The 17,139-nt window shown below is 36.1% G+C and overlaps 1 protein-coding gene across 1 annotated transcript in view; it reads left to right on the forward strand.

Annotated features, from left to right (window-relative positions):
- CHSY3 (chondroitin sulfate synthase 3) overlaps positions 1-16,763 on the forward strand; it is a 603,240-nt gene extending 586,477 nt beyond the window's left edge. The window contains exon 3 of the mRNA XM_073625123.1: positions 6,865-16,763. Coding sequence (XP_073481224.1) covers positions 6,865-8,427 — 1,563 coding nt within the window. The 3' untranslated portion in view covers positions 8,428-16,763. The remainder of the gene's footprint in view (positions 1-6,864) is intronic.
- The last annotated feature ends 376 nt before the right edge of the window (positions 16,764-17,139 follow it).

Here is a 17,139-nt window from a genome sequence, read left to right on the forward strand (position 1 = left end):
TTTTTTAAATCTAATTAACAAATCAACCTAAAATAAAATTGCTTGTGAGAATGTGCTCCTGAAATCTGTTTTTTCTGCTGACTTTGGAGCCATGACTGATCCAGTGCTTGTTCCATTTATTCTAGTTAAGGACATACTCTACTGTAAACATTTTCTAGGATCACAGATACTAATTTTAAAGCTGTTTAAATTTCCAATAAATACCATGTTAATTCATTATCTGTTTCCACAGCTAGGAGTGTTTCTTGTTTGTAAATTAGCTGATCTCTCAAACCAGTCACCCAGAATAATTTGCTTTCTGTGCCCACACAGGTTAAAAAGTAAACCATCTATTTCTTTTGCCATTTCATCTAACACCCTGTTGTAGACTCTTTAGACCCTCTCTCTCCCTCTCTCTCTCTAATTTTACACCTCTCTAGCAAACCTAGCAACTGTGAAACTCTGTCTAAAAATCCACTTAAGCCGCATACGCACGAGTGCAATGTCCGACAGAAAAAGTCAGTCGGAAGCTTTTCATCCGATCCTGTGTGTGCCTCATCTGACTTTTTTTACGAAATTTCTGATGGACCTAGAAATAGAACATGCTCTAAATATTTCCGACAGAACCAATTCCTATCGGGAAAACTGCTCGTCTGTATGCTGTTCCGACGGACCAAAAACGGCGCTTGCTCTGAAGCAAGTACGAGACGGAAGCTATTGGCTACTGGCTATTGAACTTCCTTTTTCTAGTCCTGTCGTACGTGCTGTACGTCACTGCATTCTAGACGGTCAGACTTTTTCGGACTTTGGATTGACCGTGTGTAGGCAAGACCGCTTGAATGGAATTCCGTCGGAATTCCGTCGGAGAAACCTTTGGAGTTTATTCCGACGGCTAAACCGGTGGTGTGTACGCAGCATAAGAGTTTTGTTAAATTGCATGTGATCCGTAACAATGAACTTCTCCTCTTTGACACCTTTTGGTCTGTTAAATATATAATTTAAAGCTTTTTGCTATATCTGTTCAAAAAATGGAAAAATACCTTTTGATCCTGGGAGAAATCCAGTGAACATGTAGCTTCCTGTGCATTCAAACACTGATGATTCTTATTAGTTAGCACTGTTCCCAGTTCTTTCTGTGACTACAGGACACCTCCCTACTATGTCATGAAGATGATGAGGGTGGGTTCTGTAGTCCTAACACACGTCCTGTTCTAGGGTGACAACACTGCTCCTGTATATGTAGTGTTATCCCTCGCGCTGTTGTGAGTATAAGAAATGTGATGACAACAAAACATCAATTCTATAAATGGTGCCAACGTGAATAAATAGTGATGATGTCTATATAAACTGCTGCAAAATCAAAAAGTGTTCACATTACACCCTACAAAACTATAACAATAAGAAGATTTCGCGCTTCAAATCTATCACATAATCAATAAATTGAAATATAATATGAGTGAACATATATGTGAAGCTATAACTTGGCTGTGCAAAAATTATGTGAATATATGAAAACAATCTCAACAAAATAGTCCAAGTGAACTGATTAATATATTCCCATCATGCAGTGAGAAAGTTCATGATAAATGTGTCACATCAGCTGGGATCAGATGTGAGGAGAGATAATGATAATAATCTTCCTATGGAGAGAGCCGGTCTAACCAGTCTCTCAGAACTCTCACCTTAAGGGAAGCGAATACAGGCATCAAAAGGATTCTTTAATGGATGCTGTGTGTTGTAGCGTATTGGTTATCCAAGCTTAGCATCTGTGATGGCTGAGTTATCTTCTCAGTATATGGATACCTATCAAATAAAGAGGAGGTTGCCCACCTGGGCTCCACCGATCCGGTGGGATAAAAGGGGGAGGGGAGAGAGAAAGGCCTCCAATAGTGTAGTATTTTAAATAAAAGTAATTTATTAGGTACTACAAGTGGTCTCTTACATTTAAAAAGCCTTTAAAACAGCATAAAACAGCAAAAAACTTCAGGAGCGGCGTCTGAGGCGCCTCCTTACTTGACTTCCGGTTACGTCTGCTCTCTGCCACGCCCTTGGCAGAGAGCAGACGTAACCGGAAGTCAAGTAAGGAGGCGCCTCAGACGATTATCATCATTATCTCTCCCCACATCTGATCCCAGCTGATGTGACACATTTATCATGAATTTTCTCACTGCATGATGGGAATATATTAATCAGTTCACTTGGACTATTTTGTTGAGATTGTTTTCATATATTCACATAATTTTTGCACAGCCAAGTTATAGCTTCACATATATGTTCACTTATATGATATTTCAATTTATTGATTATGTGATAGATTTGAAGCGCGAAATCTTCTTATTGTTATACTGCTCCTGTATAGATACAGTACAGTGGGTGAATGTTGTCAACCTAGAACATGAAGTGCGTTACTGGCAGGATCATCATGTAAAAATAAAGGTGAAACACCCACAAAATGAAAAACAAATGCAGTCACTACATCTAAGGAGTAGTAAGATGCAATGTATCAAATTTATGTTCACTTTAAAGTTTACTTGTTCCTTTAAAATATATCTGCTTTCTGCATTCCACTAGACCTCAGAAAGTTTATAAACCATAAAACTGTGCAAATAAAAAAGGTAATTATGTAACATTTACTTTATTTAGCTGCCGAATGTGCAAAGTTTGTATTTAGGATATGAAAGGCTTCCCGGCCATGTGCTTGTGTACAGTATTTTGTAACAGTGGTGTTTTTCAGGCTTACTATATTAATCTTTTGTAAACAATGCACTGCCTCTGGCATGGATCTGTTCCTGGTTAAGGAATAAACTAGACTTTTATAGCTAGGGGATAAAAGCAAAAATATGAAAGTTTTAAAGAAACGAATAACTCTGTCTTCTTAAAAAGAAGGTTTACCTACTCAGCTACCAAATTACATATAAACTTTTTAAATTACCTCAGCCTTTACTGTGACACAAAACCAGTTCCCTTATTTCATGGTTGTTTAAAGCTGGACTTTAATTTGCTCATATTTTGTCTTCCTGATTTGACCTTTCCCCCTCATCAATCTGCTAATGATATTTATTTCAATTGTTATTACGTACCTTATTTTAGACTAAAATTTTCCTTAAAAATAAATAGCTGTCAGCGGGTTCTTGATTTTTCCGTGAAATTTAGATTCCAAAAAATCTAAGTAAAACAAATGAGGTTGTAGCTGGCAAATACCACATTGCACTGCTCAGATGAATGTGGATGAAACAATTTTGGGGTCTAAATCTGGTCAGAAAAGGAAAAAATAATTCCAAAACCTGATGAAATTGAGAAGATTAATTTCCTACAGATTTCAGTGTATATAGGAAACAAAGGAGTAGAATAATGAGACCAAAAGCTCTGTTGCCGTAGGGGGTTGATCCATCCACATCAACTATTACCTTCAGGATGTGTTGTATAAAAATATTTTGGGGCTGTTGCACAAAGCTTGCCTGAAAGATAATTAGGGGAACATGCATGGAATGCTCAATGTTTACACTTCAGGTGAAGGAGAAATCTCTAATATCACACTTCAACCCTTAGCCCAGGTTTACACTGAGCTGTGGGAATGAAGCTGTGCAAGTTCAACCGAACTCGCACGCTTTCACTCCCACATGTCAATCCTGATTTCAGCCGCAATTTCAGAGACATCTGTGCAGGTTTCTGCACACATGCCAATGTATATCGCAGCCCAAAATCGCAAAAAGTAGTACAGAAACTACCTTTTGAAATCTGTGTAGTGCCGCCGATGCGGCTTTGCACCGATTAGGAAGGTGCCGTTGACGGCAATTGCCACCGATTTGACTTGTCAAATCGCATGTCAAAACGCTCCAGTGTGAACCAGGGCTTATGGCTACTTTAAAGATTGATTACTATTTATGACCTTAGGCATTTTAATTCTTAGTATTTGAGTCTTGTGATTAAAAGTTTACTTAAATGTGTTATTGTGACATCATGGGTTGCATTAGGAAGCTATTCAAGTTAGCAACCTTTCTTTTGTGATAACACAAACTTGTAGAGGATTTAATGGATGTTCTGGCTCAGAGCTCACAGTAAATGGATATATGGCTGCCACAAAATAAACAGTACAAATGGGAATAGAACAGTCAGCTGGCTGCATGCAGAACATCCACCAAGGAGTGCGCTATAATATTATTCATGTATGGACAACTCTGTAATATATGTAATATGTTTCAGAAGCTTTGAAAAATTAGATGACCTGTGTAATGCCCACATTAAGTCAGTAACTGTGGTTTACAGAATTACTTTAATTATCTTAGACGGGAAAAGTTTTAGAAATGGAAAACAGTTCTTTTGGAATATTTTACATACTGTATACAGTATATATATATATATATATATATATATATATATATATATATACACATATATATATGAAGCTGAGCTGTGTTATACTGAAAAAAATCACCTTCCAGTAGGGCCACACAACACAGCAGGGGCTAGTTGTTTTTGCTATTGAAAAATGCAAACTGCACCTGGAATATGTAAACTACAACCTGCATAGGTGTGAATCAGGCCTCAAACTAAACAATGAATTAACTCTTGTATTGTGGGGGAATAAAAGTGTTAAAAGCATAAGGCTTCATGTACACGGGACGTTTTTACAACCTCTCCTGAATGATTTAACCGGACAGATAGTAACCCTTGTTTAAAACATCCGTTTTGCCGCGTTTACATGCCGTGTTTAGCGGCGTTTTGCCGCGTTTTCGTTTAGAAGCGTTTTTTTTATAGCCACAAATGAAAAACACCTGTAAAGGAAACGCGGCTAAATGTGTGTTACCGTGTTTAGTCGCATTTAGAAGCATTTGGAGCTTGAAATGCCTCTAAACTCAGCTTCTGAACCCATTTTTTTGCATTCCAAAAAAAGCCTCTAAACTCTAGAAACGACTGTAAATGACCCTGTGTACATGTAGTGATAAGATAACATAGAGGGGAGTTCAGGAGCAGTTGAAAAAAAAGCCCAACTGCTCCTAAACGTCTGTTTAGCAGCAGAAGTTTTTATTTGCAAAACATTCAATTAGAGGGTCCTGGTAACAAAAGCTAATCCATACTTGGCTAGGGGAGTTGATTAGTATCAAATGTGTTGATAAAAATGAAAATAGTTATAAAAAAAGGCACAATGTTTTTTTGTTTAACTTTTTTTATGTAAAGTTTGTAAAAATAAAAAATAAAAAAATAAAAAATATATACTTTCATCTGCAAGGGCCTGCCTAAATATGTCCCTCTGTATCTCTTTCTGTGGTTGACTGTCAGGGTACATAGGCCTACAAACATTTTTTAGTCTCTATTCAAACCAGTAAGAGGCAGTTTGCATACTTTAACCACTTAAGGACCGAGTCTCTTTTTGAGATTTGGTGTTTACAAGTTAAAATCATTTTTTTATGCTAGAAAATTACTTAGAACCCCCAAACATTATATTTGTGCAGTGGTCTCACAAGCGCAATTTTTTGGGAAAAAATACACTTTTTTTTAATTAAAAAATAAGACAACAGTAAAGTAAACACAATTTTTGACCCTTAAAAATCTTCATAGGTGACGTTTAAAAATTTCTACAGGTTACCAGTTTGGAGTTACAGAAGAGGTCTAGTGCTAGAATTATTGCTCTCACTCTAACGATCATAGCAATACCTCACATGTGTGATTTGAACACAGTTTTCATATGCAGGCGCGACTTACGTATGTGTTTTCGCTTCTGCGCACGAGCTTGGTGGGACGGGGCACTTTATTTATTTTTTTTTCTTATTTACTTATTTTACTTTTTATTTTTTATTTTTGTACTGTTTCTTTAAAATAAAAAATGTGGGTCAATTTTATTCCTATTACAAGGAATGTAAACATCCCTTGTAATAGAAAAAAAGCATGGAAACACTAAAATGCAATAAAAAATAACAAATAAAAAAAAATGTCTTTTTTTTTTACAAAAAAAAAAAAAATCTCCTTTACGACCATTGGCTGCTCTGGTAAGCATTGGAGATGACCGTAGCTCGGCCCTCTCCCGCCCCCGATAAAAGTGATCTCACGGCAAATCCGCCACTGAGACCACTTTTATCTGAAAGCCGACTGCCCGCTGCTGAAGAGGATACTGGGGTTATGGCAGCTAGCTGCTGCCATAACAACGGTATTCCCCTTTAAACAGCTGCCGTATAATGACGGCAGACGGTCGGCAAGTGGTTAAAGCTATAGTTACAATATGGTCCTCATAAAGGGATCTTTATTTTAAAATAGTACTTGATACTGATATGGGATCATTGCAAATTAACTCATGAGGAGGGGGGCTTCTTTATGGAAACTGGAGGCCATGACAACCAATCAAATTTTCCGGGCATGTTTTGTTTTTTGTAAGCTTGATCGGTGAAGGTCTTAAAACCACATTGCATGTTTTTAGGCAGCATTGAATAATCAACTCCTTCTTGTGTCTAATCTTTTCTTGCATTAACAATCTTACAAGGTATGAATGCACTGTGGATTATGGCAGTGAGATTAGTTAGAATAGAAGTTTTCAGTTCTACAGACAGCACAGCACAGAGGTCCCTGAAATGCAAAAGAGATTCATTTAAAAAGTAATATGCCATAAAAATACCTTTATGTGCTTGGTTTAGGTAATAACGTAAATCCTTATCTAAATCTGATGATAGAGTCACCTTAAATAAGGTAGTTTGTCTTCTTTCTCACTGTAAAGTTCTGAATGTGGGAACCTAATTATAGTCGATAACCTTTTTCCTGTTGCAAAGAGTTTAGGTTGTAGGCGTATAGATTTTTTATTTATTTGCTGCTCCTTTTTGTTTGTTTTGAACAGTATATGACATGCTAATTTATTTCCATATATCAACCTAACAGGTTCTGTTTGTTTTTTTCCAGATGCAGCAACTATTCCATGAAAATTACGAACACAACAGAAAAGGATATATTCAAGATTTGCACAACAGCAAAATTCATACAGCTATAACATTGCACCCTAATAAAAGACCAGCATACCAGTACCGACTGCATAATTATATACTGAGCCGAAAGATTTCTGAACTGCGCTTTCACACTATCCAGCTACACAGGGAAAGTGTTGTGATGAGCAAGCTCAGTAACACAGAGATAAGCAAACTAGACCAGCAGCTTGGTATGATGCCATCATTCAATAGATTTCAGCCACGAGAAAGGAGCGAAGTAATTGAATGGGAGTTTCTCACAGGAAAACATATTTATTCAATGTCTGCAAATGCTCCACCATGCCAGAGTCTAAATAACCTTCTCAAGGTGTCTTTGGATGACACAGTGATGCAAGTGATGGAAATGATCAATGAGAACTCCAAATCAAGAGGAAGGTTAATCGATTTCAAAGAAATCCAGTATGGGTACCGTAGGATCCATCCTATGTATGGAGTGGAATATATATTAGATTTGTTGCTGTTATATAAAAGACATAAAGGAAGAAAGCTAACTGTTCCAGTAAGAAGGCACGCATACCTACAACAATCATTTAGCAAGCCATTTTTCAAAGAGGAAGAAGAGTTGGATGTGCAGAGCTTTCTTCAGAGCATCAATAGTGATACTCAGTCCTTTTCATTTTTTTCTAATTCTTTGAAAATGTTTTCTGCCCTTCATGTAACTAAGGAAATGAAAGAAAACATCAACAAAAAAATTCACTTCCTTGTCCCGCTCACTGGAAGATACGATATCTTTACAAGGTTTATGGAAAACTATGAGAAAGTCTGTCTGGTTCCAAAGCAGAATGTGAAGCTGCTGATTATTTTATTTAACTCTGAAAAAGACTCAGACTCCAATAAGCACATGGAACTCATGGCTGAATACCAAACCAAATACCCACAAGCAGAAATGTCCATCATGAAAATGTCAGGATCCTTTTCCAGGGGGTTGAGTCTTGAAAGGGGCTCTGCTCAGTTTGACAATGACACATTGCTGCTGTTTTGTGATGTAGATTTAATCTTTACATCAGACTTTTTACAGAGATGCCGGGACAACACTGTGCAAGGACAACAAGTATATTACCCAATTGTATTCAGTCAATATGATCCAAAAGTAGTTTACGGAGGAAATCCTCCAACAGAAAACAACTTTGTTTTTACAAAGAAAACTGGCTTTTGGAGGGACTATGGTTTTGGAATTACTTGCATTTATAAAAGTGATCTGCTAAAAATTGGCGGGTTTGATACCTCTATTCAAGGTTGGGGATTAGAAGATGTGGATCTCTTTACTAAAGTTCTCTCTTCAGGACTGAAGGCCTTTCGTAGTCAAGAAACAGGGGTAGTTCATGTGTTTCATCCTGTCCAATGTGACCCTAATTTAAACCCTAAACAATATAAAATGTGCTTGGGTTCTAAAGCAAGTACATTTGCATCTGCTGCTCAGTTAGCAGAAATATGGTTAGAGAAACATTTAGGTTTTGGCTATAACAGAACTCACTCCTGACATGCCAACTCTAATACTGGGGGGAGTTTACCTCAAAATAGGACAAGATGGTTTCAAAACTCCTCTGTGTCTTCCAAAGGATATCCGCTGTTATCACAGGCAAATAAACTCTACTGATGACCAGTCTTTTAAATCCCTGCTGAAGATGAGTTTACTGTTTCCCATGTGTGTGTTTTGGATAAGAGCTATGATTAATATGGTCTTAAGGAGCACATTGATCAAGACCATAAAGGTTTCTTTTTTTTATTACAGAAGATAGTTCTTAATGGGGAGTTAAATGCAATATGACTTATTGTATTTGTTAATGTGACCCAAATATTTGCTGGCAAAGGTACCACAAAAGTGCATTATGCTTCTCTTTGGGAAGAGACATGAGTTTTATAATTTATAAAAAAAAAAAAAAGACTTAAATATATAAACACTACTTTTGCTCATCTTTAGAATTTTTAAAATTAAAAGATAATTATGATTGTATCTTTATTTTTTAAAATTACATTGACAAGGGACTTCATGAACTTATGGTACTGGCTACCAAAGTCCAAAATGTCTTACTATGCGTCTAGTTCCGAATGTGTTGCTCCTAATGTAAACTATTCGCCAGAGGAAATGGTTGTATCAACATTGAAGAACTGAAAATGATAAAATATGTTTTTTATTAGCTGGCAAGAGGATGATTTAAATGAACACTTTTATTTATAAGAACAGACTGTGTATTTTTTTTTTTTTTGTAGAATATGCAAAATGTGTTTTTTTAAAGTAACTCAGACCACCGATGTATTATGAATAATTTGCCCTTGTGATGTCAGAGTTATTATGGTAAATTAATGGGTGCTTAAAGGTGCAGTGCTACTTACATTGTCTTAAAATTATATATATCATCCACAGGTAACAGTGAAATATACTATCAAGTATTAATTACTTTTGTGAAGGATAATAATGGTTAAAATATTTATCTCCCCATGTGCCAATTACTGTAGCAGCCTATACACCCTAGAACTAAACACAATTTTTTTTTTTTATAGAGAATCATTGGAGCTGTCTAAAGCTTGAAAATGTAATTTACTATTAGTGACTAAATGTGCAAAAATCCTTCTATTCTTTGGAGTTTTACAACACTTTCTTCAGTAGAGAATACAAATCCTGATAGCCACATACTAATGGACTGTTGCTGGCACCATGTTTCTACTGTACCTATATAGAACATAATACCTGTTATAGCGGACAATCAATATACCACATAGTAATTAGGTCTTAGGGCAAGAATCTCTCCCAAATATGACCAATAAGCACCACTACCAGATATGTGCAGTGTTTAAGGTTGGTGCTTCCATTGTAAAAACAAAAAAAACATTTTACTGGTGTAAAGAAAGAGTAAAATATAGATCATATATTTGTCATATATATCATAAGTCACTTGTGGAGCAGGTCCATTGGCAGGCATTTATCTGGGCAGTTCTGGAATCATCAATGTACCCATCACCTTCTTTTAATGCATATTCTTGATTGGTGAACAGTAACATTCAAATAGCTCAACATATAAAGCAAATATTATACTACATCCCATAGTACATTCTCTTTGGGAAGCCTGTACAAAAGGACCTTACCATTTGTATGTACCCTGGGGAATCATAAATAAATAAAGGCCCAGTTTATTGTAGTGGTAGAGGAGGTCCTGTCCCTCAATATGCATATATGCATAGAGCTGCATATGTTTTCCTACTTAAATCTGTAAAAGCACCATCAGTGGGCCATATATGAAAATAAGGAAATGAAGAGCAGTATTTATCATAAGATGTCCTCAGACCTCAAGAAAGGGACTGTCTTCTATATGAGGAAGAGTGGGTGATTGGAGAAGTTGGGAAGATACCAAGTCATGTAGAGCCAGGTAAAGTCCTATATACTGGCAAGTTTGCTTGCTTGTGGGTAGTGCTTCCAAAAAATAACATCATTATCTGGCTTAAAAAAACAAAAAACAAATTGGAGAGCCATTGATTATTGGAGAGGCACAGTTAACCATTCTTCAACTGCCAAAATAAAGAGACTGCTACTTTAAAGGGAATTTATAATGTTAATAATGTTTTCATGTACAAATGTGAATGTGATTAGGTAATGTAAATAATCTTATCAAGGTAAGTTAATGATTTAAAAACTTGTTTGTAATTATATACAGTACATGGGAGCTTACTTTTCTGATTCCCCTCACAAGTGATATCACAGTGTTCACACTGACTAAAAACTATGTGGCTTATCCTTTAACTGGTCAGTATTTATTAAAAAGAAATGCTGACTCCATTGTGTGATATTATAGATGCAGAGAAATCTTCCTGGAAAACTTCCAATGATAAAGAGAAAACTCGATAACCACTTCCAGCTCAAGGACGTCATACGTCGTCTTTGAATTTTAGTGGGGATTTCTGAATGAAGCCTGCAGCTACAGGCACCATTCAAGTATCATCTTTTAGAGCCAGCGACTCTGTGCACCGTAAGAATGATCATAGCGGCAATTCCACCACTCGATCGTTCTCACAGGTGACGGGAGGGGAACCCCCCTCCCGCCACTCTCTGGTGCTTCTCCGTGCTCTCCCGTGCCTTCGGCGACCCGGAGAAATAATCCGCCACCACCAGATGACGAGCATAGAGATTTCCACTGACCAGATCATCACCAGTCATCTCTATGACCATCAGAGGCTCGGGTGCAACGTTATGACGTCATGTCTGGGCAGCAGTTGTAAACAAAGTCCCGATCACGGCTGGAAAGCATGGGATCATTAATTTTTTTTTGATCTCATGCTTTTCAGCCTGAAGGAGAGATGTGGGGACCCCATATCTCTCCATAAAGAGGACCTGTCATGCACTATTCCTATTACAAGGGATGTTTACATTCCTTGTAATAGGAATAAAAGTGATAATTTTTTTTTTAAAGAAAGTGTAAAAATAAAAAATAAAGCAAAATAAACAATTAAAAAAAAAAATTAAAGCGCCCCATCCTTGTGTGTTCGCACACAGAAGTGAATGCCCAAGGTAAGTCCCACCCACATATGTAAACGCCGTTCAAACCACAAATGTGAGGTATTGCCGCGTTTGTTACAGTGAGAGCAACAATTCTAGCACTAGACCTTCTCTGTAACTCTAAACTGGTAACCTGTAAAAAATGGTAAAGCATCGCCTTAGGATATTTTTAAGTATTGAAGTTTGGCGCCATTCCATGAGTGTGTGCAATTTTAAAGCGTGACATGTTGGGTATCTATTTACTCGTCTTTACTCATCTTTCACATTATACAAAAAATTGGGCTAACTTTACTGTTTTGTTATTTTTTAATTCATGAGAATGTTTTTTTTTTCCAGAAAAAGCATTTGAAAATGTTATGCAAATACCGTGTGACATAAAAAGTTGCATTGACCGCCATTTTATTCCCTAGGGTTTCTGCTAAAAAAAAGACATATATAATGTTTGGGGGTTCTAAGTAGTTTTCTAGCAATTATGATTGTTACATGTAGGAGAGGAGTGCCAGAATAGGCCTGGTATGGAAGTGGTTATACACCAAGTCAATAAAAACACAAAATGTAAGCTTATTGAGTAAATGTACAATCATCATTTTCTAGAAGCATGGTGAACAGCTTGCTTCTTCAGGATCCAAGCCCACACGTAAGTAGTCGATTGACTAAAAGGAGAAACATGTCAAAAGGGGGCCATCAACAGAATCTACATATCATGCACGTAAATACCTGTCCAGACAGATCAGTAATAAATGTAAACAGAATAGTCTGTTGGAGTCATTTGAGACTCATTGAGACAGTGGAGTAATTTTTACATGACATGGACTATGCTGTTTACATTTATTACTGATCGGTCTGGACAGTTATTTACATACATGATATGTGGAGGATTAAGTTAATGGCCCCCTTTTATATACTGTATATGTTGCGAGCCAGTCGACTACTTATGTGTAAGTGTGTATCCTGAAGTAGAAAGCTATGCGAAACATGTTGATCCACCATCTACGAAAAAGTCTGCTTCTACAAAACGATAAATATAAGTTTACTTAATAAGCTTAAAATTGTCTATAATGTAATTGGTTGCACACATTTTACATTTTTTTTTAATTGTTTGTAAAAAAGATTTTGTATTTTTATTGAATTGGTGTGTAATACCTCTATTTCGTGGCACAATTAAAGTGCCATAATTATCAAGTTTTTTCTTCATCATTGGAAGTTTTCCTGGAAAATAGAGAAACTCTACTTTCGTGGTAGTGTTGATGGGGATGGTGCCTTAATAGGTCTTTTATTTTAGCTCCATCCACATTCTATACTGATATTATAGGTGCCTACTAAAAAGAAAGCCTACAAATGTATATATGAAATAACTTCACAAAATAGGGAACAAGAAGTATTTAAGTATGAATGTCACATTAAAACTTGCATATGGATAAAAGTAACAATGGAACATGTATATTCACTGCAACTATACTATAGTTTCCCTTTAAGGTTCTGTGAATGTATATGATCTGCTTGTGAGAACAGGCAGAGATCAAAATTATTTTAAAAGGACTAAGGGGGAATTAAAATGAACATGAAATCTATAGGAAAATTATTTCCCTTGTTTTCACTGTATCTAAAATGAAGCCAGCATTGACACTGTGGGAAATTAGGGGAAACAATGCAGGCAACAATAGCTGTAAAAACAGACAAGTAAGAAAATACATATTTTTATCACCATGGAACAAAGCAGTACATACAAATATGAAAACAGCTGCAAAGATTTGGTTTTATGTCTGCTAATACATATTCTTAGCAAATTATATTTCTGAAAGGGATCTCAATAAACAGTAGAACTGGGCTCTGCATATGGTATCCAGCTGTAAAGACATTTATTGTAAACATTGCATAACTATTACCCAACTTAACATAATAATTTGCATTGCTGATCTCTGAAGATAGATAATAAATATGCATAACATATATCTAAAATAGCCCAACAACATGAATCTAGTTACATTTAAAAAAAGGCAATTACATATACATGAATTTAAACATATTTGTATAGTGCGGGCCACTCCTCATTTTTAGCATATTAGAACTGAACAGATATGAGTCAAATTAAAGCAACTCTGTTACATCTGAAAAAAATAAAGCCCAGCCTGAAAAAGGAGGAAAATTATTACTTACTTGTCTCACTACCTACACTGTAATCTATGGTGCTTGTTAGTTGTTTGCTTAAACAGAGTAAAGATGGGCACTTTTTGGCTGCATGGTAGGTAAGTTTTAACTGAGTATTAAAAAGCTAGGCTTTTATCATTTTTGGAAGGGAGAGGTTCATTGTTATAGCCAGACCAACAGGAAATAACGGAAGTTTTTACAATGGAGTAACAGGCCACAGAAAAAAAAAATAAATCACAGGAGGGTTTTTATCCCCAGCACACTCTGTAAAAAAAGGTTTTAGCTTGAGTTGCTCTTTAAAGTGGTTGTAAACCCTCACAAATACCCAGTGAAGTTACTGGCCTCAGGTGATACACAGAGGTGAAACAAATCATCCTACATAAATTGTACCTGTTCATCTGCAGTCTTATGTTGTCTATATCTATTCAAAGTCCAGAATTTATCAAGCTTGTCAGAGCTGTAAGAAAACACTGGGCGGGGAGCTGAAATTACACACTTCAGAGCTCAGTGAGGAGAGCTCCAAGAGCTGATCGGAAGTAAGGGATATACCCCCCCCCCCCCCCAACCTGCACACACAGCACACAGGAACAGAGCTGAGGCTGACAATTACAGGCTGCGTGCTGGATCTCCCTCTCCATCACCTTTTTACCTTTTGGTATCAGGAACACTTGCCAGACAGAACAAGGCACAAAAATTAAATGAAAGTGCTCTGGATTGAGATACGTTCACACTATGGAGGGATATGCTTTGTTCATATTTCATGCCTGAGGTTTACAACCACTTTAAACAATAAAAGGGATGTTTCCATGATGATCCTACAAAAGGCACAACAACTTCCACTGTTTTTGGAAGTGCTTGTCATGTGCTACATCTGCTGTTTTTTTTAATATGTTGTAATATAGTATGTAGGCGAGGGTTCATCTGACAAAACTGGAGCAAAGGATAATGGAGCAAAACTGAATAGGATCACTGTAGCAACCAGACTTTTTGAAATGATTTATTTGAAATGTAAAGCGTATTTAATAATTAGGACCACAACTCCACTTTTTAACAATTTTCTTTGCTCCAGCTTTTGCAAGTCAGTCACTACAGATTGTGGTACCGGTTATTGGCTGCTTTTCTGTTTCAGGGAAAGTCAGCTAATGTGTTAAATGGTTATATTCAGTGATCTCAACAGTAATTGATGAAAAAACTGTTTAGAGTAAAAATTTATTTTACAAAGATACACTTTTAAAGGGTGGCTGAGTAAAAAATCATCATTAAAACAACAGGCATATTATATTTGTCGAGAAATCTTGCCAGCGATTCTCTATAAAACAAAGAGTGTTCTTTGAAAAGGTCCTAGACTGTACGTTTTCTATAGATTTTTAATATGTGCTGTAATGTAATATTTAAGGTATTATTGGTTACTTGCTGGTCTGGTAACTTATGCAAAATATTCAATTTTTCCTGTTAATTTTATAAAATATTGCATTTCTTTAAGATCATTGCACTTTTTGTGTCTGTAGCATATTTATTTAGCACAATAAAACTTCTATATAACCCCATGATCAAAATACACAATGGGTATTTTCTGTTAAACAATAGAAGGTCCATAAGAATGAGGGGAAAACAGAATGTTGCAAACCTAATACAAACTTATACTGTTTGAAGTAAGAAAAAACTGAAACATAGGGACTAATACCTCTCTCAAATCAGACCTCCCAGGTCCATGTAGACCAGCTTAATGATAGCTTGTGTAATACTCATAATGTAAAAATAAAGTGATACGTGATGGTGCCAGAGAATTGTGAAACAATTATAAAAAATTAGTGAAGCTGCCCCTTTAAAAGTGGATAAACCACTCCAAAACCATGGATAAATATATATTAAAAGGTATGGTGCTATCTTATATTAAACCTTCATCTTTCAAAATTTGTGGCAAATTAATAAACAACAAACAAGAAATAAACAAGTAAATTATTATATGAAAATAATCCAATTAAAATGCCTTCATATATTTTCACAAAAAGGAAAAAATAAAAAGTCCAGTCACCATAAAAAAAAATATCAAGTAAAAACTTTCTAATGGTTATCCACCACAATCTGTGCATAAACAATGCAAGCTCACCAGAACCCTGAACAAAAAAGCCTTATCAATAGATTGGATTTCTCTCAGTCAGTAGTGTGGATGGAAGCCATCCTTAGAACTTTAATGAGAATCAAGCAATGTAGCTCGGGAAAAGCATAAGAAATTCATAGCGCAAATATGTTTAGTACCAATGAAAACAAGCAGACATATGAAGCAATGCACACTTACATTAAGATGTGCTTTAAGTTAGCACCAACATGTGCAGCTTGAGATAGATGTGCACACTGTTCTATCAGCCGCAGTGTGCGTTTCCAAAACAAATGGATTAGGAACCAGAAAATGCAGATATGACGTCAGTGGAAAGCGAGCATGCAGCCTCTATGAATTTCGTGTTACACACTTCATCAGGAAGCTTGCCTGTCGCCATTTTCTTGGAGCCTTATATACCCCACCATTTGTTATCATTGGTTAAAATGGTGTCAATCCCTATATAGCTAGAGCAAATGTCATAAATCACATCAAATACAATAAATATAACTTTTCATTAACAATTATATACCACCTTTCATAAACATATACATCCAAAACAATAAATATATATAAAAATTAAAACATACAAATTATGTTACCTCTTCCTTCCTAACAAATTAAATATGCTAAGGCTAAGCTCTAATACTTTGAAAAAATGTGTCACCAGCGCAGAGATATATAAATCTATGATATTGTGTAACTTTACCTATTGATTTAAATAGCATATCTGCTGCAGTAATAGATCCCAGAAAAAGGTGTAACTGTTCCGACCCTAAATTGTACGTCACTTCCTGTCCCAACCTGCACCGAATCGAGGCTTGGATCATACGACCAATCCCGGGAGACAGAACAGCACTTGCTAGCCCTAAGAGCATTGCTGGAAAGACCTAGTGCCGGTCTATAGGCACCACATTTGTGAGTGAAAATTCCCTATACTTATTTTAATGATTGAATAAATTATCATGTTGCGCAATGATAGCTGTTTGCTTCTTATGAGATCCTGAGATTAATGTGGAGATGCAAGGAGTGATTACTGGCATTCAATTGGGAAATCTTCAGGCATGTCTATATGAGTGGCGTGGTTAACCCAACATTAACCAAAGGCGTCTTTTTACCTTGTTTCTGGTGAGTGTCCATTTTAGAAGGTGGTGGTGTTTCACGAATTGGTGAAATTTTTCCAATTAGGATTTGGTTTTGGGCACATGGGATTCGGATAACCATCTTTTGAAGAGGATTATTGGGACTGTTTTTTGTTTAACACATGATTTTTTAAAAATATATTTTTATATTTTTTTCTTGATTAAGAAGGATTACTTTCTTTATATTATGGCAGTTCACTAAATATGCACATTATTTGAATTCATGATGATTTATCACTGATAAAGATTGTTTTTGATAAGTGGTAAGATAAATATACTATTTAGGGTCAGCGCAGTTAAACCTTTTTCTGTAAC

This window comes from Aquarana catesbeiana, linkage group LG01 (genome assembly GCF_042186555.1).
Source record: "Aquarana catesbeiana isolate 2022-GZ linkage group LG01, ASM4218655v1, whole genome shotgun sequence".
NCBI lineage: Eukaryota > Metazoa > Chordata > Amphibia > Anura > Ranidae > Aquarana > Aquarana catesbeiana.